This window comes from Saccopteryx leptura, chromosome 5 (genome assembly GCF_036850995.1).
Source record: "Saccopteryx leptura isolate mSacLep1 chromosome 5, mSacLep1_pri_phased_curated, whole genome shotgun sequence".
Classification (NCBI taxonomy): domain Eukaryota; kingdom Metazoa; phylum Chordata; class Mammalia; order Chiroptera; family Emballonuridae; genus Saccopteryx; species Saccopteryx leptura.
This window is the reverse complement of record NC_089507.1, coordinates 85,137,906-85,161,855: the sequence shown is the minus strand read 5'-3', so window position 1 is coordinate 85,161,855 and position 23,950 is coordinate 85,137,906. Positions and strand designations below refer to the sequence as shown.

The following is a 23,950-nucleotide window of genomic DNA, read 5'->3' as shown; positions in this document are numbered from 1 at the left end:
GGGGTCTCGAACCTGGGTCCTCCACATCCCAGTCTGATGCTCTATCCACTGTACCACCACCTCGTCAGGCCATATCTAAAGTATTTTTGTGCTATTTTTGCACTGTATATATAAGCATAGAAAAGTTACAAATCAAGTTGTGGCCATGACTACCTAGAGGCAGACATAAAACAAGAACTCAGGCATCTTCTAGTCTAGGATTCTGTTCAGAGGGAAGATTTACAATGGCTAGGATACTATATTGCTTTTTTCCTCTTATTTTATTTTAAGTTTGTGTTTCTTGTTTGTTAGGAATATTCTTATTTTTTATAATTTCATATTCCAGCTCTTGTCCTACATCCTATGTCTTCTAAACAATGAATTCTCATTTTTGTGTGAGTCTGCCTGGTATCTTAAATCTTCTTTATCCTTGGGTCCAGTTCTTCATGTATTTAATCTCTGTAGGATTTATCAAGATCCTCTAGATTTAAGAGGATCTCTCCTGGGAAAATAGTAATCCAAATGGCTTGACATATTTGCTTTAAAAATTTATCTATGGTTAAAATAGGCAAATATATTACTTTTAGAGAAAGTAAATGGTCTCACTTATCTGCATTACCTAGATCTAATATTATCTTACAAATGTGAGATTCAGTGCTGCTTCTTTACTACTAAAGTTTCTTCTTTTAGAGCATAGATTGCTGCAGGTGTTGTAGGTAGGAACCAGTAGGGTACCTGGGATTTTTTTTTTTTTTTTTTTTTTTTTACCAGGGAATCCTCTGGTTATGAGATATCTGAGACAACTTTTACAGTTTTATTACTTGAATTTCAGAGTTTTTGTTTTGTGATTTTGGCAGGTGAGTTCTCAATATTACCTAGATGTGAAGATGAATATAGAATTTGGGTGAAAATCGTATACTGAGAAATTTTGGTATTATTTTCTAGAAATCAAGTTATATTACTTGGTTTTAACTGAATTGCCTTTTTTTTTTTTTCATTTTCAGGCATTTGGATTCAATCCCAAAGTTGATAACTATGTTGAGAAGGCGATTGCTGTGTTTGGTGGCTTTTACATATTTTTCTTTTTTGAAAGAATGCTTAAGATGTTATTAAAGACATATGGTCAGGTAAATGGACTTTATTGAAAACTTGCTATTTTACTTGCTGAAGCTACTTTATATAGGGAAATAAAGGGAGGAATTTTATTCTTAGAATTTCATGAACTATACATATATTAGATTCATGAATGTGAAGACAAAGAAAAGAGTCAATATACTGATAAGTATAAGAAAAATACTTGATTTATATTGTAGACTTTGGTGTAGGTAATAACAATTTAACATTGAATAACAGATATATCCCATTCACATCTAACAAAATATGAAGGTATATGTACCCTAATATGAAAAAATAGACACAACAGACTCTAACAAATGAAGATACATTTAAAAGGAGAGAAATTTTCTAAATCTTAATAGATTAGAGCACACACAGAATAGACATAATACCATTTTTCTTTCATAGATAAAAAGCACTAAACTCTATTTTCCTATCTGTATGAGTCATTGTTTTTTCTTTTTATAACCCCATTTTACTTTTTTAATTTTTCCATGTAGAATGATCATACCCACTTTAGAAATGATGACTTTGGTCCTTCTCAAGAAAAAACTCAACCTAAAACGTTACCTGCCATCAACGGTGTGACATGCTATGCAAATCCAGCAGTCACAGAGCCTAATGGACATATCCATTTTGATAGTGTCAGTGTGGTATCTCTACAGGTATGTTAATTCTATTTCACTAACTTCATTCTTTACACTATGTGAAGATTGCTATGAATACAACCAAGTCAGTATTTTATACATTTACTGTATTTTTCGCTCCATAAGATGCACCTGACTATAAGACACACCTAGGGTTTTAAGGAGGAAAATAAGAAAAAGATATTCTGAACCAAAATGTGTGTTAAAATATTTAATAAAATACCGTATTTTTTGCTCCATAAGACGCACTGGCATTTTCCCCTCCACTTTTGGGGGGAAAAAAGTGCGTCTTATGGAGCGAAAAATACTGTAAATGGGTCAGACTTATTCCTCCTGTATGTGTGGGATAAGTATAATATAGTCTGCATTTGTTTTTCTCTTTCCTTCACTATGGTTACTTTAAACAAGTGAGCAAGCAAGAAATTGTAGGTTACTGTGTCTCAGGCTTCACTATTCTCTCAGATTCTTAACTATATGAGTCATTTAGATTTTATACAATAATATGTAGCAAAATTAATCAGAGCATTTCTCTTATTTTGCAATTATTTCACAATTCAAAACTAAATAATTCTTTTGACTAATTTTGCAACTGTAAGAAAAAAGATTTGTAGCAATTAAAATTATGTTCATTAATTAATTGACTTAGAATTTGCATTACCATCTTCTAAATAATGTTAATAGGTATCATTGCTTGAGCAAGTATCATATGCCAGGTTACATGCTAGGCACTTAAGTATTTTATCTCATTTACTTTTTATAACAATTATTAAAGTAAGGTTTGTTTTCTTTGTATTAGAAATATTTCAGTTTCAAGTGATAGAAATTAAATGCAAATTATATATGTGAAAAGGAGAATTTATTGGAAAAATCATCAAATGTCTAATGGGCCAGTTAAGTTACAGAAAAAGCAAGGATGTAGGGTCCATTAGAACCATGAGGACCCCATCTTCTCCTCCTTACATTCTTTTCTTTACTGAGTGCCAATTCTTAGATAAGCGGGAAATGTAGATACTAGAAACTCCTGAGATTTATGCTTATAATTTCAGCTACGAAAGGACATTGACCTGATCTTTTCAGTCTTAAATCCAGAATTCCTGGTAAGGGTCTTCTTGGTCCAGCTTGAATTAGATGTCCACTTCTAGACTAATCTAATTGCTTAGAAGGCTGGGCCTCTTTTATGACCCCAAGGGAGTATGGATCTGATAGTGTTAGTAGTATTAAAAAAGGTGCTGGAATGATAGTGTCATTGGTATCCACAACAAATCTCATTTGATAGATAAGAAAGTGGAGCTCTAGATGTTAATAAACTCTCCAGGGTCATTCAGCTCATAAATGACAGATTCATAAAATACAAAATTAAAAGCAATATAAAAGAGGACAACTCAAAATACAATAAAAAAGACAGCCAGCCAAGGGAAAAAAAAAGGTAGAAAAAAGGTATCTAGAAAAGGTTATTATGGAAGATGACCTGAATTTTCCTCAAAAAAGAAAACATGGTTGATTAAATACTTCTCCAACACATAAAGGGAAATCCCAAGTGCATTTGAAGAGGCAGTGTGTGTTTGCTGCAAGCCAAGAGGGGAAATTATTTCATGCAATGTAATGAATGATGCTTTCAGCCAAGATTTTGTGAAGCATATGGAAATGTTCACATAGGTAATTTCTTATAATAATTGCAGCTAACATTTATAAATTGCTCAAGGACTACACCTAAACTTTAGATGAATGATCTCATTTGATCCTCAGGATAGCCAAGGAGACAAGAGGTGTCATAATTAAGTCGGTGGCTTAGGGAGGTTAGGACACACAGATCCTACATGGTGAAGCTTGGATTCAGATGGAGGCTCTCTGATGCTGAAGGTAGAGCTCTTATATACTTTGCCAAATTGCATTCTTCTTTCACTGCTCTACTAGAATCAAGATGATGATGTTAACTCTTAGCTTAATAAGTGTTAATATTTTTTAGGGGAAAGAAGATAATTTTGCCCAAAGGCATTGTTTTCTGAGGACAAATGAATTGTTTAAGTTTGATTTTAGGGTTTTTTTTTGTCATTTCATTTTTTAAAATTTCCTTTTTTTCTTTCAGTTATATTTTGTGTTGGTTTCACGTGTACAGTTTAGTGGTTAGACAATCAAATACTTTACATAGTGTTACCTTTGATATTTTCAGTATGATTCTTTTTTTAAATTTTTAAATTCAATTTTAGAGAGAGAGGAGAGAGAGGGAGAGAGAGAAGTGGGATGAACAGGAAGCATCAACTCCCATATGTGCCTTGACCAGCCAAGCCCAGGGTTTTGAACTGGCGACCTCAGTGTTCCAGGTCGACACTTAATCCACTGCGCCACCACAGGTCAGGCCTTCAGTATGATTTTAGCTTTAAAGTCCTAGGGTTCTTGGTTTATGATTCACTATGGCCAGAAAACATGTGTGTAGTAAATATAAGCACCTTGACAGAGTTGGGGTCCTAGACCTAACCCTATTTTATATAATTTAGAAATACCCCTCAAAAGGCCATTCTTTCTCTACTTCTGGTAACAGAGCTAATGTACAGGCTTTCATTAATTGATTCAGTAAACATTTATTGATCCCTGCCCACTATCCTAGCCACTGGGGATTTGGAAACAAATTCTTTTGGAATTTATAGTTTATTTAGCAAAAAGAGACTATATAGAAAAATGTAAAACAAGAAAATACATGGTAGCAATAAATACTTTGATGAAAATAAAACTTGGTGATGTGGGAGTGACATGTGGGAGCTTCTTTAATTGACTATTCAAGAAAGGTCCCTTAAGAGGCAGTGAAGAACTGAATGATGAAAAAGTAGTGCCAGCCATGCAAATATCTGGGGAAAGAATGGTCTAAAGGCTTTGAGGATAATCAAGTGGGTCACATATAAAGGAGTTGGAAGCTAAATGGCATTGAACCTCCTGACATCAATGTTGGAGTCCAGTGGCACAATTTCTTTAATATTCTGAATAGAAACAACTATGGAATTGTATACATAGGTAAGCTACCAATGTAGTCAGAGAGTAGAATGAAGCTTGGATTTTGGAAATATATTTCTAAGAATAAGAAGTCCAACTGAAGGCACATAATGTGGGTTTCAGAATGACCATGTACCAGGCCTTGACCTGAGCCACGTAAATAGTCCTGACACTAATTCGTTAGGGGAATTAATTTCTGGCCATTTTGGTTGAAGCTATAGTTTTGAATGAAGAGAGATTTAAGCAAACTGAGCAAAATACTGTTAGTTTCAGTTTTTTTCTTTATATTGCATTAAGAAATGGAAAGAAATAGAACTTAAGAAATACCATAAAGGTCTAGATTATCACTCTAAGGGGCAGTCTGTATTATAATATAAGTGATAGCAATTTTAGTAATAAAATTAAAATATTTTTTAATGTTTTATATGATATAAATAATTTAACCTAGGTGATCCGATTACAATGATCGAACATGACATAAAATTTATGGTTTATTTCTGAGTCTAATTGCCTTAAGATTTTTGTTGACAATTCCTTTTGCTAATGTTTCAATGTGATTAAGTTTTTACGGAGAAGTGTATTATTTCACTTCTATGTGGAATCTAATGAACAAAATAAAAAAAAAAAAAAAGAAACAAACTCATAGATATGCAAAACAGACCGACAGCTGTCAGAGGAGATGATTGGGGAGCTGGGTGAAAAGGTGAAGGAATCAAACAAAGAAGAAAGCTCACAGACACAGACATCAGTGTGGGGTTGCAGGAGGCAGGGGGAGTGGGGGAGGGCGAGGGGGTAGAGGGGGTAAATGGTGATGGAAGGAGACTTGACTTGGGGTGGTGAGCACATGATGCAGTGTACAGATGACGTGTAGTAGAATTGAGCACCTGAAACCGATATAATTTTATTAACCAATGTCACCTCAATAAATTCAATAAAAAATTAAAAAAAGAAGATAACTAGAAACTAAGAGTGACTTATTAAAAGTAGTCTGATTTGACATTACTTTCAAAAGAACACAAATTGTGTCACAATCTAGATTATAACAGCATGATTCTTGATTTTGCTAGAATGTAAGAACAAAAGAAATGTTACAGAATAATGAAAAGGCATGACTTAGGGATGTCACTATTCATATTCATCCAAGCAATTCTGGCTCATCACAGAACACTCAGATATGCAATAATATTCACATTTAGTTGCCTGTCGTATTTTGTTTATATCCAGTCATATAAAAATTATAGCTTCATACAAATTTTAAAAAACTTTGTTGTCATAGAAGCATATTTATCACAGTAAGATGATAGGAGGTATTTCATTTAACAATTTGTTAGCTTGAGTATAACTTCTAAATATATATACAAGTGATGTGCAACTTCCTTATAACGCTTTCTCTAAACACATTAATGTCAGGCACTGCAGTCCACACGGTGTGTGGCATGTGCACGCAGGAACACGCACATTTTCAGGGAAGGTGGAGGTACCAGGGGGATAATATGAAGGTAGTTGTGAGGAAAGAAGGGAGCACAGGGTTCTGTTCCACCTGTCCCTCAGTCGTTGCCACTAGGTAATGCTTCACATCTCACCCTGTGACACTTGCTGCTCTGTTCACTTCTTTCTCCAACTGCTGTACAGTCATGTGGAGAAGTCATTTCGGTATCTGTGCAGCCAGATGTGTCTTTCCCTAAATCTACAGTTTTGGAAGGACTGTGTTTATTTTAAAAAGTTTTTTTCAATTAAATTTAACATTTAATGTTATTTTACACTAGTTTCAGGTGTTCAGCATAGTGGTTAGACATATCATATACTTTATAAAATGTTCCCTGATATTTCAAGTACCCACCTGGCATCATAACTAGTTACTACAATATTATCGACTGCATTTCTTATGCTGTACTTTACATCCCCATGACAATTTTGTAACTGCCAATTTGTATTTCTTAATCCCTTCACCCTTTTCACCCAGCCCCCCAACGACATCTATGAGTCTGTTTCTATTCTGTTTGTTTTGTTTTTTATATTCCTCCTGTAAGTACTTGTTAGTTGTTGAGTCCTTAGGAATGTTAGGTATTTGGGGAGTGTTAGCTCTACGTGGCCACTTGAGGGCGCACATGGATCATTTCTCCTGGACTCTAATCTGTTTTATTTTCTTTAGAGAGAATTTCTTTGGGAGAACCTCTTCTGCTTTCATTTAAGAATAGATGCCAATAAATATAAAGTGTTATGAAAAACCTATTTTCTTTAATAGAAGGGTAATTAATATCAATCATTTTAAGAAATTGACTACTGTAAAGTTTTATGTTTAAACTTGAGGAATTGACCTGCAAAGTATGGTGATGTTAGGGAGACGTAACTTCAATAACTGGAAGAGAAACTTTACAGATATAAACATAACATTTTTGATGTTCTTGGATCTCTATGAGAGTCCAACAGATTTTAAATACATTTAATTCTTTCATCAAATATTTACTGAGTATATAATGTATACTTGGCACTATCTAAGTACTAAGAATGCATTAATGGGACAAAACAAGCAGACTTTTTGTCTTCTATAATAAAAGTGAAATGTTATATAAAATTGTATTGAAAAGTGGAAAGCCCCTCCTCTTTTTTTTTTAAGAGTATGAGATACAAAACACTGATCAGAAGCCCTGTATATTTGTGTGGCACTTGCCCGTCAGTCTTTGCTCTTGGGTAGTTGGTTTCCTTTTATTCCTGCCTGGAGGCGGGAGGGGTGATGTTCCTGGCTGCCCACACAGGGATGTAGGAATGGAGGAGAAGAGGACTGGAACATGGTGAACATCTGACATAAGCCCTGACGTAAGCTTCAGTCGGCGCTTCACTCCAACCTTCATTTGTGCTTTCTATCCTTGAGTTGAGGGACTCTCTAGGTCAGTGTCCTCACAGGGTAAATCTCTAGTTATCAGTTGGAGTGGTTGCCTTGCTGCATTGGCTTGGGAGCAATATGTTGGGTTCTAATTTCTCTCTAAATAAACTTACAACTATTCTCAATTTTAGTTTCACTCTTTAGCTGCCAGCTTCAGAGGGACTTGGCACCTTCGGTACTGCAATGTGTGTGCAGTTCTGGCCCAGCATCACTTTGCTTCTTGTTGATTTTTTTTAACTCTGTGAAGTCAGTAAGAATTCACCCTCCTCTTTTCATCTTTCAAAACAAATATCTCAGTGCTATAGTTTTATCTTCCATTCTTTCTGTCCTTGGGACTTTATGGCTTTCTTAGTTTTTTATTTTAGGGAGTTTCAGGAGGCTAGGGAAAATATGCATGGCCAGTTTGCCATATTTCACCAAAAACCTATTTACTATTTTAAATCACATAGATTTTTTTTTAACATCACAATATTTAAAAACAGAAATTAGTTACTTTCCTATATGTGGTTATATTAACAATTAGTTAAAATTGAAAACTAAATAGAAAGTAGAGTGATATAAGAAATGGTTTTCATTGGTTTTGCTTGACTACTGCTTACAGAAAAGCGTGTTGAATTAGAGGTGATGTCCCTAGACAATCAGGAGGAAGAATTCTGGGTATGGCTTGGTTGGCATTGAAATTTGCTCTCATCAGATCCATCTCTATGCTTCCTTGCATGCCATAGGTCATAAAAATCTGGCTCTAGTCTATATGATGTAAAAGTCATAAAAATTAGTACTTGAGTCCACTTGAATTAGCCTGCACTTCACTGATAATTAGCTGCATTTTTATTCATCGTTAGTGAGTGACTATTGTTTCATATTTTCTTTCTTTTCTTTTTTTGTGTGACAGAGACAGAGAGGGACAGATAGGGACAGACAAGCAGGAAGGGAGAGAGATGAGAAGCATCAAAATTCTTCGTTGTGGCTCCCTTAGTCTCCTTAGTTGTTCATTGATTGCTTTCTCATATATGCTTTGACCTGGGGCTACAGCACAGTGAGTGACCCCTTGCTCAAGCCAGCGACCTTGGGCTCAAGCCAGCGACCTTGGGCTTCAAGGCAGCGACCTGGGGCTCAACCCAGTGACCACAGGGTCATGTCTATGGTCCCATGCTCAAACCAGCGACCCTGCACTCAAGCTGGATGAGCCCACACTCAAGCCAATGACTTTGGGGTCTTGAACCAGGGTCCTCCGTGTCCCAGTCTGATGCTCTATGCACTGTGCTACTACCTGGTCAAGCTCATATATTCAAGAATAACTTTTCTAAAAATTGTTTGTTACTCCCTAAAAGTCTCACTTCTACCTTTCTTCCTCTGATGAAGAGACTGACATCATTATTTGGAATTGGCACTTTGAGTCTTACTTCATCTATTATTTCCTGAAAAACTGTTCTGCGCCCTCATCTGCTCTCCAGTTTCCCCTTTGGGCCAGAACTTGCATCTCTGCTCTTTTGTTTAAGGCCAGTTCCTCCAAATGTGCTCATCTTTCCCATGACCTCATCCTGTTTTCATTTATCTTTCCAGAATCTCTCCTCTCATATCTACAAACATGCTCTAGTCTTTTCTGCCTTATTCTTTTGTTTTCTTGCCATTGTTACTCTCCAAGATTTCTCATACCTTCTCCTTCTCTACATTCTGTTTACTGTCCAACCTCTTAAAAGACTAGCTAATCCTGAAATAAGACAATGTGTCAGACATTGTCTTAATTGCTTTACATATATTAACTCATTTACTCCTATAACAAGCAGATGAGGTAAATCCAATTATTGTCTCCATCTAAAAGGTATGGAAATTGATGGATGGAGAGGTTAAGTAACTTAGCCAAGGTCACACAGGTACCGAGTTAAGATTTAAACTCAGAAATCCTGGTTCCAATGTCCATGTGGTTAACTATTACCCTGCAATACACTGCCTGTTATTTCCACTTGCTGAAGAGTAGATATTTATGTGCTCCTTTCTCTTCTTCACCATATACTCAAATATTAAATTTTGTATAATTGAAAAAAAACTACCAATTTTATAAAATTAATTTTGATCTAAGCAGCATACTCTATTCTTAACACTCATTTTTTCCCCCTGAGCCATTCCTGTAGTACAAAACATAATATTTTAACCTTTTTCATCTCATGGCATTCATAAACTAATTACTAAAATTCTGTGGCACACCAAAAAATGTATATTTTGCTGATCTGACTAAAACAGTAGGTATAATTTTGATTTTTTCACACTGGATGGCTATTATTGTGTTGGCTGTTTTTAAAAAGTTTGATAATCTAAGAGAAAAGAGGTCAGTGTCCTTGATGAAATAGTTAGGTATTTCAGGTTTTAAAAACTCTTGCAGTACACCAGGTGAAAATCACTGGAATAGAACATACTTGAGTTTATATTATTGACTAAATAGTAGGACTATAAAGGCAAATTTTTCACTGGGAGCCACTCTCTCCCTCTTGGAATTGCTCATTAGTTTGTTTCTGTGATGCAGTACTATCTTTCTTCCACTGCCATTTTAGTTTACTGGTGCTTTCTCAGAATCCCTCTCTCTCTCTCTCTCTCTCTCTCTCTCATGCGTGTACGCGTGCTTTTTTGCAGGGCAATTGAGAGTAGAGGAGGAAGCAAAGGCTTTGGAGTTTTGGGAGTTTGCAGTTTAGCAATAAAATTTTTGTTGTGTGATGTGGGGAGAATGAACATCTCTGCACCTTTGTTTGTTCATCTGTTAAATGATAAGGAAAAATCTTTAATGAATGCACTTTTATAAAAATTAAAATAATTTATTATGGGTCAACTATGTAATGATGTGTCTGACATATTGTATGCATGTGATAATTATATATTTCCCTCCCTCTTCTGTTCACCAATTATTTTCTTCTCTTTTCTTAGTTTCTGATAAAAGTAATCCACCAAATCATGTCACTTTAACTTTCATTACCCTAGGAATAACTTCTAATTCTTTATTTTTAAGTATTTTATTAAAAATAATTTTATTTTAAAAATGAAATTATTTATTACAAAATTCCATGCATTCTTATCTTTGTTATTTATCTTTCTTACAGTTTGAGTACTTTTCCTAGGATTTTTTTTCTTTCTTTTTTTGGTGGAAAGGACAGAAAGAGGGACAGACAGACAGGAAGGGAGAGAGATGAGAAGCATCAATTCTTTGTTGCGGCACCTCAGTTGTACATTGATTGCTTTCTTATATGTGCCTTGACTGGAGGGCTACAGCAGACCGAGTGACCCCTTGCTCAAGCCAGTGACCCTGGGCCCAAGCTGGTGAGCCTTGCTAAAACCAGATGAACTTGTACTCAAGCTGGTGACCTCGGGGTTTCAAACCTGTGTCCTCTGTGTCCCAGTCCAATGCTTTATCCACTGTGCCACTGCCTGGTCAGGCTCCTAGGATTTTTAAAACTTGAAGGCCATTTGGTAATAAAGACACCCTTCTGAAGGTCCATGCTTGCAAGCCTGCCATTGACTTTTTTTAGAGAGACCAAGGGAACTTGAAACATTTGCTCTCACTTGATAGAATGAAACGTTCAAATCCAATTTAATTTTCCATTTGAATGATATCATTTATTTTTCTCCTGCAGATTCTCTCTCAAAGTTGTTCAGCTATGCACTTATAAGTCCAGTCCTATCTGTCACACTCTGATACATTCGGTTCATTTGAAAAGCTATTAAAATAATGACACATTAATTATGTATGAAAGATATTTGATTGTCATATTATGAAAATAGGGGTGCGTAAAATTTTTTAAAATTGAATTAAGGGTTTTACTTAGTGCTATTAATTTTTAAATCTAGATATAGAAATTTTATATAGATTAATTATAAAGATGAAAAATTTAGTAATAGAAATGTAAGAAATCTCATATGAAAGATGAGATAGAGTACCAGTGTGCAAAGTCACTAATAGAGATAGTATATGCAATCTAAATTAAATTAGATTTTAAATGGAGTGATTTGAAATAGAGCAACTTGCCAAAAAGGGAAATCCTCCATTTCACAGATCAAATCATGTCCCAGGTATGTAAATTTGGCAAAACTATTTTAGTTGAGAACCAATGTGAGCAAGGACTTAGGGTTATCTGTTGTAACTCCTTAACCCTTTGAGTAGTATGAACGTTCATGTACATCCTTATGCCTACTGACCATCTAGGGTACGACTGTACAAAAATTTTTATTTTAAAAATATGTAAGGCAGTGGAGGATTGCAAGATGGTAATAGAGTAGGCAGATGTTCCAATGGCCACCTCCCAGGACCAAACTGGATTACAATTTAATTTAAGAACAATCATCTTGAAAAACCAACTTTGGACTGAACAAAGAGGAGTCTATAACCAAGGACCACAGAAGAAGCCACACTGAGATTGGCAGGAAGGGTGGAGGCGTGGAAACGGCTGCCTTGCTCCCAGGAGCAAGGGGTGGCTAAGGGTCTGGAGGGACTTTCACTGAGGGGAGGGTATCCCTGAGAGGGGAGTGTCCTAAGCCCCAGGCCTGAAGCCCCAGCCTAGAGCCCCAGAGCCTAGAAGAGGCTCCCACACAGCATTTGGAAGGGAAAAGAGCCGGGTTTCTCTGGAAGAGTGACAGAACTCTTGGAGACATAGGCCCTGTCTTAAAGGGCCCGTACAAAAAAATCTCATTCATAGCCACTTACCAGGGGCTCCAGAGGAGGGAGAGCTGAGAGGCATAGAGTTATGTGAGGAGAGTGTAAAGTTGGAGACCCAGAGAGAGACACTGTAGGGGATGGCCACCAGAACCCCTGTGCTGAGTCATTCTCCAGTACTGCAGTCGCCATCATTCTTGATTGAAGCAGTCTCCTCAGAGTGGCATCAGCCTGGGGAAGTGCAACTGCTCCACCCTTGGGAGTCTTTCCTGCTCCAGTCAGGGAAAAGGGTCATTCTGAGAAGCTAGGAAGCAGGGGGTGAGTCAGTGACTCAGTTTTCTGGTGTTGAGAATGGAGCTACTCAGCCCCACGCTCCTGAGTCTAAGACTGGTCCTTACACCAGTCTTAGAGGGAGGCTCAATTGATATTGTCCAGAGGGCAGACAGACCACACCTCTGGTCTTCCTGCTGATGTCTGTGGAAAAATGTCAGGACAGACTGACACCTGGGGCCTAGGGGCAGAGCCACACCCACCACCCATCCTAATCCCTGAATTACTGTAGGCCGGGGTAGTCAACTCTTTTATAGCTACCACCCATTTTTGTATCTCTGTTAGTAGTAAAATTTTCTAACCACCCACTGGTTCCACAGTAATGGTGATTTATAAAGTAGGGAAATAACTTTACTTTATAAAATTTATAAAGCAGAGTTACAGCAAGTTAAAGCATATAATAATAATTACTTACCAAGTACTTTATGTCAGATTTTCACTGTTTGGCAGAATAAATCTTTATAAAACAACTTACTATATTTAAATATATCTTTTTATTTATACTTTGTTTGCTCTGCTACTGCCCACCATGAAAGCTGGAATGTCCACTAGTGGGCAGTAGGGACCGGGTTGACTACCACTGCTGTAGGCCCTAGACTCTAGCAGAGGTTTTTTTCAGCAGCTGAGCCCAATAAGCAGCCAGCAGACAGAGGCTTCAGAAGGAAGGACTCATTTTAAGTGGACCTTCCCCCAGGCCCAGAGTGGGCAAAAGCAAGCCTAGGTGTGTAGCTGGTATCATGTGCATCTGGTCCCAGCAGAGGCAGTCACAAACTCTGGATTGCTTGTAGCTCCAAGAAGGTTGCTGAGGGTCAGACATAGGCAGTGCCTCTCACTGGTCTGTGCTACATTCCTGCCAGGGAGGCCAGGGCTGGCACATCCAGTGGCCAGCTACAGAGAGGACCTAACCACCCTTGCTAGAGTGGTATCCTAAGGAAGGGCTCTTTACACCTAGCCCAGCTGAGGTCAGTTCTGCTCTCTGAGTTCAGCCCCGGCACAGTGGCTCATGTGCATTGGATATTCAGCTGGCCTGGGTGATGGATATCCTACCTTTCTGGGATAGAATCCAAAAGGGGAAGGGAGAGAGGCTTGGAGCATGGATATTCAAAGTGTGAGTCCCTGTGAACCTATTGTTGGATCTGGTTGAGGGGCTTAACCACTTTCTGGGAGGCACAGTCAGCCCCAGGAGAAGACTGTTGCAGTCTTCCTCCTTGAGACCAGGATCTCATGAGCTGTAAGAACTTCTGCAGAAGGGACTGTCAGCCCCACTCAATCTGAACCTGCTTTTTACCTTGTTGGGGAGAAATAAAATTTGAGTATCCAGCAGTGGCTGAGGGATTAGGCTCTGGAGTAGGGGCCACAATCCCTGTACTAAGCTACTACTAAAGAGACCCCTGACGTAGGGGGTCCCACTAACATTGTATTCCCAACCTTAGCTGCCCTAACCCAACAAGCTTGCAACCTGTAAAGGGGTTGGTTGGGTGAGGATAGTCTGGGCCCATACTACAGTCTTTCTACAGAAGACTCTGGGAAGACCAGGCAGCTTCAAGGGGAGGTGGAGCAGCTGAAAAGTGGAGGCAAATCTTACAGAGGTTGGGACTTTTACAGAACAGCTGTCAGGTCTAAGCAGGAGGAAGCTGATCCTTATACACAATTTAGCCCCACCCATACTACCCACAGAAAATGCAGACACAAACAGAAAAAAGAACAATAGCTGTAGACAAGAAACCCACAGCGGGTTACAAACAACAGCTAATGCCAACCCAAGAAGATCTAGAGCCAACACAACTGGTAGCTCATAGCGGAGAGCACCAACCCTTGACTCAGCTAGCTACACAAGCAGCATGCCCAAAGGAGGAGTCTATACAGAGACAAAATGAGTAGACAAAGAAATACAACCTAAATGAATCAACAAGAAATCCTCAGAAAAAGAACTGTATGAAATGGAAGTAATCAAACTACCAGATGTGGAGTTTAAAATAAGGATTTTAGGATGCTCAAGGATCTTAGAGCAACAATCTATGGATATAATGAGCACCTAAATAAAGAGATAGCAAGCATCAAAAAGGACATTGAAATCATAAAAAATAACCAGTCAGAAACGACAAATACAGTATCAGAAAGGAAGACTGCACTAGAAGGAATTGACAGTAGGCTGGATGAAGCAGAGGATTGAATGGATTGAATCAGTGATTCAGAAGACAAGATAAACATAAGCACAGAAAAACATAAATAGAGGCTCAAAAATACTGAGGAAACTCTAAGAGAGCTCTATGGCAACACGAAGAGAAATGACATCTGCATCATAGGGATTCCTGAAGGAGAAGAGAATAAACAGGGATAGAGAACCTGTCTGAAGAAATTATAGCTGAAAATTTCCCTAAATTGATGAAGGAAAAAGTCATACAAGTTCAAGAAGCACAGAGAGTCCCATTAAAGAGGAACTCTAGGAGGCCTACACCAAGACACATCATAATTAAAATGCCAAAGTTAAGAGACAAAAAAAACAAACAAACAAAAAAAAAACTAAAAGCTGCAAGAGAAAAGCAGTTAATTACCTAAGGAGGAGCCCCCATAAAGATGACATCTGATTTCTCAACAGAAACACTTTAGGCCAGAAGGAATTGGCAAGAAATACTCAAAGTGATGCAAAACAAGAACCTACAACCAAGACTACTTTATTCAGCAAGGCTATCATTTAAAACTGAAGGGGAAATAAAACACTTTCCAGACAAAAAGAGACTCAAAGAATTCATTACAACCAGACACAGTACTGCCAGGAATATTAAGGAGCCTGCTGTAAAAAGAGCAAAGGAAAAAAAAAAAGAAATAGAGAAAAAGAAAAATGTAGATTTAAAGAATAAAATGGCAATAAATAAGTACATTGTCAATAATAACCTTAAATGTAAATGGATTAAATGCTCCAGTCAAAAAACATAGGGTAGCTGCATGGATAAGAAAACAGGACCCTTACATATGCTGTCTACAAGAGACACACCTCAAAACAAAAGATACATAGACTGAAAGTGAAGGGAAGGAAAAAAATATTTCACGCAAATGGAAATGAAAAAAAAAGCTGGGGTAGCAATACTTATATCTGACAAAATAGCCTTTAAAACAAAGGCTATAATAAGGGATAAAGAAAGTCACTACATCATGATAAAGGAAGGATATAATCTTGTAAATATCTATGCACCTGATATAGGAACACCTAAATATATAAAGCAGATTTTGATGGACATAAAGGGCGAGATCAACAGCAATACTATAATAGTAGGGAATTTCAATACCCCACTAATATCAATGGATAGATCCTACAGACAGAAAATTAACAAAGAAACAGCAGCCTTAAATGACATGCTAGATCAACTGGATTTAATTGACATCTTCAGAACTTTTTACCCCAAAGCAGCAGAATATGCTTTCTTTTCAAGGGCTCATGGCACGTTTTCTAGGATAGACAACATGTTTGGAAATAAAACAAGTCTCAATAAATTTAAAAAGATTGAAATTATATCAAGCATCTTTTCTGATCACAATGACACGAAACTAGAAATTGGCTACAATAGAAAACTGAAAAACATTCAAACACTTGGAGGCTAAATATCAGGTTATTAAATAACAAATGGGTTAACAACAAGATCAAGGAAGAAATAAAAAATTTCCTTGAAACAAATGAAAATGAACAAACAAGAAGTCAAAATTTATGGGACACAGCAAAAACAATCCTGAGAGGGAAGTTCATAGCATTACAAGCCTACCTTAAGAAGCAAGAAAAAGCTCAAATAAATAACTTAACCCTGCATCTAAAAAAACTAGAAAAAGAACAACAAATAAAGCCCAGTGGAAGTAAAAGGAAGGAAAAATCAGAGCAGAAATAAATGATATAGAGCAGTGGTTCTCAACCTTTCTAATGCTGTGACCTCGCAATACAGTTCCTCATGTTGCGGTGACCCCAAACCAAAAAATAATTTTGGTGGCTACTTCTTAACTGTAATTTTGCTACAGTTATGATTCGGAATGTAAATACCTGATATGCATTATGTATTTTCCGATGGCTTTAGGCGACCCCACTGGGGTCGCGACCCACAGGTTGAGAACCGCTGATATAGAGGCTAAAAAAAAACAACAAACCAATACAGAAGATCAATGAAACCAAGCGCTGGTTCTTTGAAAAGGTAAACAAGATTGATGAACCTTTAACCAGACTCACAAAGAAAAAAAGAGAGAGGACTCAAATAAATAAAATTAGAAATGAAAGTGGAGAAGTAAAAACTGACACAGCAGAAATACAAAGGATAGTAAGAAAATACTCTGAAGATCTATATGCCAAAAAATTGGACAACCTACATGAAATGGATAAATTCTTAGAAACATACAATCTTCCAAAACTCAATCTGGAAGAATCAGAAAACCTAAACAAATTACAACAAATGAAATTGAAACAGTTATCAAAAAACTCTCAGCAAACAAAAGTCCTGGACTGGATGGCTTCAGAGGCAAATTTTAGCAAACATTCAAAGAGGAACTAAAACCTATCCTTCTCAAGCTATTTCAAGAAATTCAAGAGGAGGGATGACTTCTAAGCTGCTTTTATGAGGCAAACATTATCCTCATTCCAAAACCAGGTGGTAAAGACACTACAAAGAAAAAAAAACTATAGGCCAATATCCTTGATGAACTTAGATGCTAAAATTCTCAACAAAATATTAGCAAACTGGATCCAGCAATACATGAAAAAAAAAATCATGCATCATGATCAAGTGGGATTTATTCTGGGGAGGCAAGGCTGGTACAATATTCACAAATCAATTAATGTGATTCATCACATAAACAAAAGGAAGGATAAAAATCACATGATTATATCAATAGATGCTTAAAAAGCATTTAATAAAATCCAGCATCCATTTATAATCAAAACTCTGAGCAACATGGACATAGATAAGAGTGCAGTGGTTACCAGGGGGAGGGGAATGGAGGTGAAGGAGTGGGTGGTGGGAGGGGAGGGGCATAAAGAAAACCATATGAAGGGTGACAGAGGATGATTTGACTTTGGGCGGTAGGTATATAACATAATCAAATGTTAAAATGATCTGGAGATGTTTTCTCTAAATCTGTGTGGTCTAGTTGACCAATGTCACCCCATTAAAATTAATTGTCTAAATAACACTATTAAAAAAAAGTAAATAAACAATGCTCTGTTTGCTCAAATATTTAGCAAATAGCTCAGGGATTACTGCATAAACCATTGTTGAGATTTTAAGCCAGTTCTCAAAGTTGTTTCTGCACTCTACTAATAAAATAATTCATGTAAAAAGAAACCCAAAACAAACAAACAAAAAAACTGGGTGAAGTGGGAATACAGGGAGCATACTCAACATAATAAAGGTCATCTATGAAAAACCCACAGCCAATATCATATTCAATGTACAAAAATTAAAAGCAATCCCCTTAAGATCAGGAACAAGATAGGGGTGCCCCCTTTCACCACTCTTAATCAACATAGTTCTGGAAATCCTAGGCACAATAATCACACAACAAGAAGAAATTAAAAGCATCCGAGTTGGAAAAGAAGAAGTAAAACTATCATTATTTGCTGATGACATGATACTGTACATGGAAAACCCTAAATTCTCAGTCAAAAAACTACTAGACCTGATAAATGCATTCAGCAAGGTGGCAGAATATAAAATCAATATTCAGAAACCAGTGACATTTTTATACACCAACAATAAACAGTCTGAAAGAGAAATCAGGGAAACAATCCCCTTCACTATTGCAACAACAACAAAAAAAAAAGTACCTAGGAGTGAATTTAACCAAGGAGGTAAAAAACTTGTACTCAGAAAATTATAAAACGTTAATAAAAGAAATGAAAGAAGATACAAACATGTGGAAGCATATACCGTGTTCATGGATAGGAAGAATAAACATCATTAAAATGTCTATATTACCCAAAGCAATTTATAAATTCAATGCAATACCAATTAAAATACCAATGGCATACTTCAAAGATATAGTACAAATATTCCAAAAATTTATACAGAACCAAAAAAGAACACAAATAGCCTCAGCAATCTTGAAAATGAAGAATAAAGTGGGAGGTATCACACTTCCTAATATCAAGTTATACTACAAGGCCATTGTACTCAAAATAGCTTGGTACTGGTATAAGAACAGGCATACAGATCAATGGAACAGAACAGAGAACCCAGAAATAAACCCACGCCTTTATGGTCAATTGATATTCAACAAAGGAGGTGAGAGCATACAATGGAGGAAAGACAGTCTCTTTAATAAATGGTGTTGGAAAAATTGGACAGGTACATGCAAAAAAAATGAAACTAGACCACCAACTACACCATTTACAATAAATAATAAACTCAAAATGGATAAAAGACTTAAATGTAAGTTGCGAAACCATAAACATCTTGGAAGGAAACATAGGCAATAAACTCTCCAATATCTTTTAACAATATTTTTGCTGATATAACTCCACGGGCAAGTGAAATAAAGGACAAAATAAACAAATGGGACTATGTCAAGCTAAAAAGCTTTTGTATTGCAAAAGACACCATTAACAAAATAAAAAGACAACCCACGCAATTGGAGAACATATTCACCAATATGTCTGATAAGGGATTAATAACCAAAATTTATAAAGGATTTCTAAAACTTAACACCAGGAAGGTAAACAATTCCATTAAAAAGTGTGCAAAAGAACTGCATAGACACTTCTCCAAAGAGGACATACAGATGGCCAATAGGCAGATGAAAAAATGTTCAATATCACTAATCATCAGAGAAATGAAAATTAAAACCCCAAATGAGACACCACTTTACATCTGTCAGAATGGCGCTCATTAACAAATCAACACACAATAAGTGCTGGCGAGGGTGTGGAGAAAAGGGAACCCTCGTGCACTGCTGGTGGGAATGCAGACTTGTGCAGCCACTGTGGAAAACAGTATGGCGTTTTCTTAAAAAACTAAAAATGGATTTGCCTTTTGACCCAGCTATCCCACTATTAGGAATTTATCCTAAGAATACCAAATCACTGATTCAAAAGAAGATATGCACCCCCATGTTTATTGCAGCATTGTTTACAATAAGCCAAGATCTGGAAACAGCCCAAGTGTCCATCAGTGGATGAGTGGATTAAAAAGCAGCAGTATATATACACAGTGGAATACTATGCAGTCGTGAAAAAGAAGGAAATCTTGCCTTTTGTGACAGCATGGATGGACCTGGAGACTATTATGCTAAGTGAAATAAGGCAAGAAGAGAAAGACAAATACATGATTTTACTTATATGTGGAATCTAGTGAACAAAGCAAACTGAGGAACAGAATAGAGGCACAAGTGGGGTCACAGGGAGCAGAGGGACAACTGTCAGAGGGAAGGGGATGAAGGGATGGGATCAGAGAAGGTGAAGGGATTAGTGAAATTTTATATGCATAACACAGCGATACAGATAACAGGATTGCAAATCCCAGAGTGAAGGGGAGAAGGAGTTGGGGGAGGGGAGCAAAAGGGGTGTAAATAGGGACACGGGGGTGAGGGTGTTATATTCAGTGGGACACTTGAATCCATGTTAACACAATAAATTAAAATTAATAAAAAATTAAAAAATATTCTTGTTATAAAAAAAGTGTAAGGTAACATTAAAAGAAGGCAAATGTATGTTCTTGTTTCCAAAATTTGGCTATCAAACAAACATGATTTTAAGTTAATAAAACTGTAACTAGAACTAATTACATTTTTTGAAAAGAAACTCACTCCGGGGGGTCAGCAAGCATGGAAAACTCACTAGTCAGAGGATTAAATTAGCCAGTCATTTGGCTGGCTGACATTCCTGATCTCACACAGAGATGGTAGCATCATCACTGACAATGAGAATTCATAAAGAAAAAATATCTTACTACCAACTACTAAGCTAGCTGGGAAAATCAAATAAGATAATGTATATAAAAGTTCTTTGAAAGGTACCCAAATCTGTATTATTTAATTTATTAAGTATTGAGTAAGGGTCAGTAAGGGATGTCTCTGATATCCAAATGAAAAGAGAACATTTTAGTTCATTGCCTAATGATTAATTTAAATGGCTAATATTTTTGTAGAGTTTATCATTTTAATCCATTGATATGTTGTCTCAGGTTCATGCAAACATAATTAAAATGTTATTAAATTTAATTTCTGGGTGTAAATTCCAGACTATATTTTCTAATTGGTTATTACTGATATGTAGGAGTACACAAATTTTAGTATATTGATTTTGTATCCTGTGGTATTGATGAATTCTCCTAATACTTCTTGTATTTTATTTGCTTAGTCTTTTGGATTTTATATATATAGACATCAAAGAGCAAATAAGCACATTTTTTCTTCTCCTCCAATTGCTATAACTTTATTTTTCTTATCTCATTACACTGAGATAGGGTTTTCTTTTCCCTCTCTATATAGCCCTCTCCTCCAATCTAATTTCTGTTGAATAAATGAATATCTTGAAGTAAAAAAGAAAAGAAAGAAAAGGATTCAAAGACAAAACATTCCAAGAAATGTCCTCTCAATCTCCCTACAAATTGGAGAGAAATCTTAATTTCCTTTCCCACATACTGCTTGCCAAAGAACCTTTAAAAATATCCACTCAAAGAAGTCATACTCATAGTGGACAGAAACCTTTTGTGGATTATCAGGATAAGACACCAAAAACTTCTTGGTTTCCAACTTGATTTGAATACTTTTATTTCTATTTCATTCATTTTAACTGTATGATCCTACTACCAGTTTATTCATTTACTCTGCCAATGATAATTTTTTCTTTCCAGCTTTTTGCTGTAACAATGTTGCAATGTACATTCTTATCTATGCCTAGTTGTACCTGTATATGAGAGTTTGTCTAGGGCTGAGGTGGACGCTAATGGCATTTTGAGCAGAACAATTCTCTGTATGAAAGTTTCCTTTGTATTGTAGTCTATTAAGCATTTCTTGCTCCCAGGGTATTATTTGTCACTAGCAGCACTGCGGTCATTAATGACAATCAAAAAATAACTCCCATTACCCTCACATTTCTAAATGCCTGAGGGTGGCAAGTAGGTTGTTTCAGATTCAGAACCATTGATCTTTTCTCAGCTGGATTTTTGTGAGACAAGTAAGCCCCACAGAAAACAATTTAAGTGACTATTTTCTCTTACTCTTTCCAAAGATGGTACAAAATGCATAGTGCATTCTGTGTGCACAAAAGATAAATTAATTTACTATATATAATGGATACCTTAAGGCATTAAGATTTGTCTTGCAGAATCTGTGAGAAAGGTTGGGCTATATAGCTAGACTTGTAAGAAATAAATTACAAAGTCTGCACATGTGTGATTTTACTGAATAACAATAAATTGCTCTCCCCCTGTTATGTTTGGTCACACTTCCATCAACAGCAAAATTTACATTTCCTCTACATCTTTGACAACACTTGAAAATTTCAGACTTTAAAAACTTATTGCAACTTTAATGAGTTTGAAATGGTATCTTTTTGTGTTTTGTCTTTATATATTTCTGATTACTAGCAAACTTTAGCATCTCAATATGCTTAATTGTCAGAAGTTTATTTTTGTGATTACGTTTCATTCATTTCACATTATTTTTAGTTGTTTGCCTTTTAAAATTGATTTGTATTAAAGAAAAGTTATTCTGACACTTGTTAAAATGGTAAGGAAGACCTTTCTGAACACTATAACAATGTGACTATAACTACAAAAGACAGAGGTTGGACTCAAGTCAGAATACATCAATGACCATTGAGGATTTATGGATAGTAAGTAGAGTGAGGAGCTCGGTGGATCAAAAGTTATGAAGAGGAGACATCAAGGGTAGGGAGGATTCTTGAAATGGATTAAAACATATTCTTGGAGTTTGTGACTTCTTTTTTCACTTAGTTTATATCATAATATATTTTATTTTTAAAAAGTTTTAGTTTTAATGTAGTCAATATATCAATACTTTTCTTCAGGCTTTCTACTCTCTGAGAGTATTTAAAAAATCTTTCCTTTGTCAAAGTAGAGAAGATACTATTTTATTAAAAAATTAAAGTTTTATTTCCCACATGGAATTATTTTTTAGTATAAGAAAAAGATCCAGGTTTTTTTTTTTTCTGTATAGATAACCAGTTATCCTAGTTTCTTTTATTATATAGATCATTCATCTCTGCCATATATCAAGTTTCTGTATATCAATTTGTGTGTGTATGTGTGTGTGTATCAGGCTTCCTATTCTCTTCCTGCCCTGTAGCACAAAAATTCTTATTCTAAACCACACTATCTTAATGATTATCATTTTTAGTAAGCATTGAACTCCTAAGACAAGGCTTCTTACTTTTATTATAATTGAAAATTATTTTTGTTCTTCCATATAAGTATTATTTTGGGGGGTTTTACTGACATTGCATTGACTTTACAGATCAATTGAGGGATAGCTGACATCTTTATAATATTTCAGATTTTCTTTTATTTTTTTTGGTAATTTTCCATAAAAATGTCTTTAAACTGTTCTGTTTCCTCTAGTCCTAATTACTCTGTAGCTTTCCAGGTATTCTAAATGGTATCTTTTTCCTACTATATTTTCTAATTGGTTATTACTGATATGTAGGAGTTCACAAATTTTAGTATATTGATTTTGTATCCTGTGGTATTGATGAACTCTCCTAATACTTCTAGTATTTTATTTGCTTAGTCTTTTGGATTTTATATATATAGACATCAAAGAGCAAATAAGCACATTTTTTTCTTCTCCTCCCATTGCTATAACTTTATTTTTCTTCTCTCATTACACTGACAAGGACTCATAAGGTAATGGATGGCCCACATTTTGTCACATTTCTGACTTTGATGGGGATGTTTCTAAGTGTAGTAGATTGCTTGCTTCAGTATTCTTTATAAAAAATGATACTGTTAATTAAATAAGAAAGTTTCTTTATTATTCAGAATTTACTAAGTGTTTTCTTTGGTTTTGAATTTTATTGGTCTTTTTTTTTCTTTTTCTTCCTCTTGCCGGGTATGGATTTTTCTACTTCTCACAACTGGGGAGTCTTAAAATAGGGTGAGAAACTAAATTAAAAATAATTATATTATCTCACAAAAATTGCATCATTTCTGAACTACAGTGTTATTTATTAGATTCATTAATTGATTAGTAACATGGAAATCAGAGAACTTTGCTTTTTCAAAAGAACGTGGGTCATGGATCTTAGTTTAAATTCTGACTCTGACAACTAATCAGGTTACTTTACATTCCTAAAACTCGTTTTATGTATCTGTGAATTGGCAAAAAATGTCTAGCAGTCAGGATTACTACTAGATTAAATAAAATCTTTCAACAACAATG

The 23,950-nt window shown here is 35.9% G+C and overlaps 1 protein-coding gene across 2 annotated transcripts in view; it reads left to right on the top strand.

Annotated features, from left to right (window-relative positions):
- The window catches only part of SLC39A8 (solute carrier family 39 member 8), an 88,503-nt gene that overhangs the window by 39,774 nt on the left and 24,779 nt on the right, over positions 1–23,950 (top strand). For both annotated transcript variants that reach the window (XM_066384894.1, XM_066384893.1), the window contains exons 5-6: positions 984–1,106; positions 1,596–1,760. In XM_066384894.1, the coding sequence (XP_066240991.1) occupies positions 984–1,106; positions 1,596–1,760 (288 nt within the window). The remainder of the gene's footprint in view (positions 1–983; positions 1,107–1,595; positions 1,761–23,950) is intronic.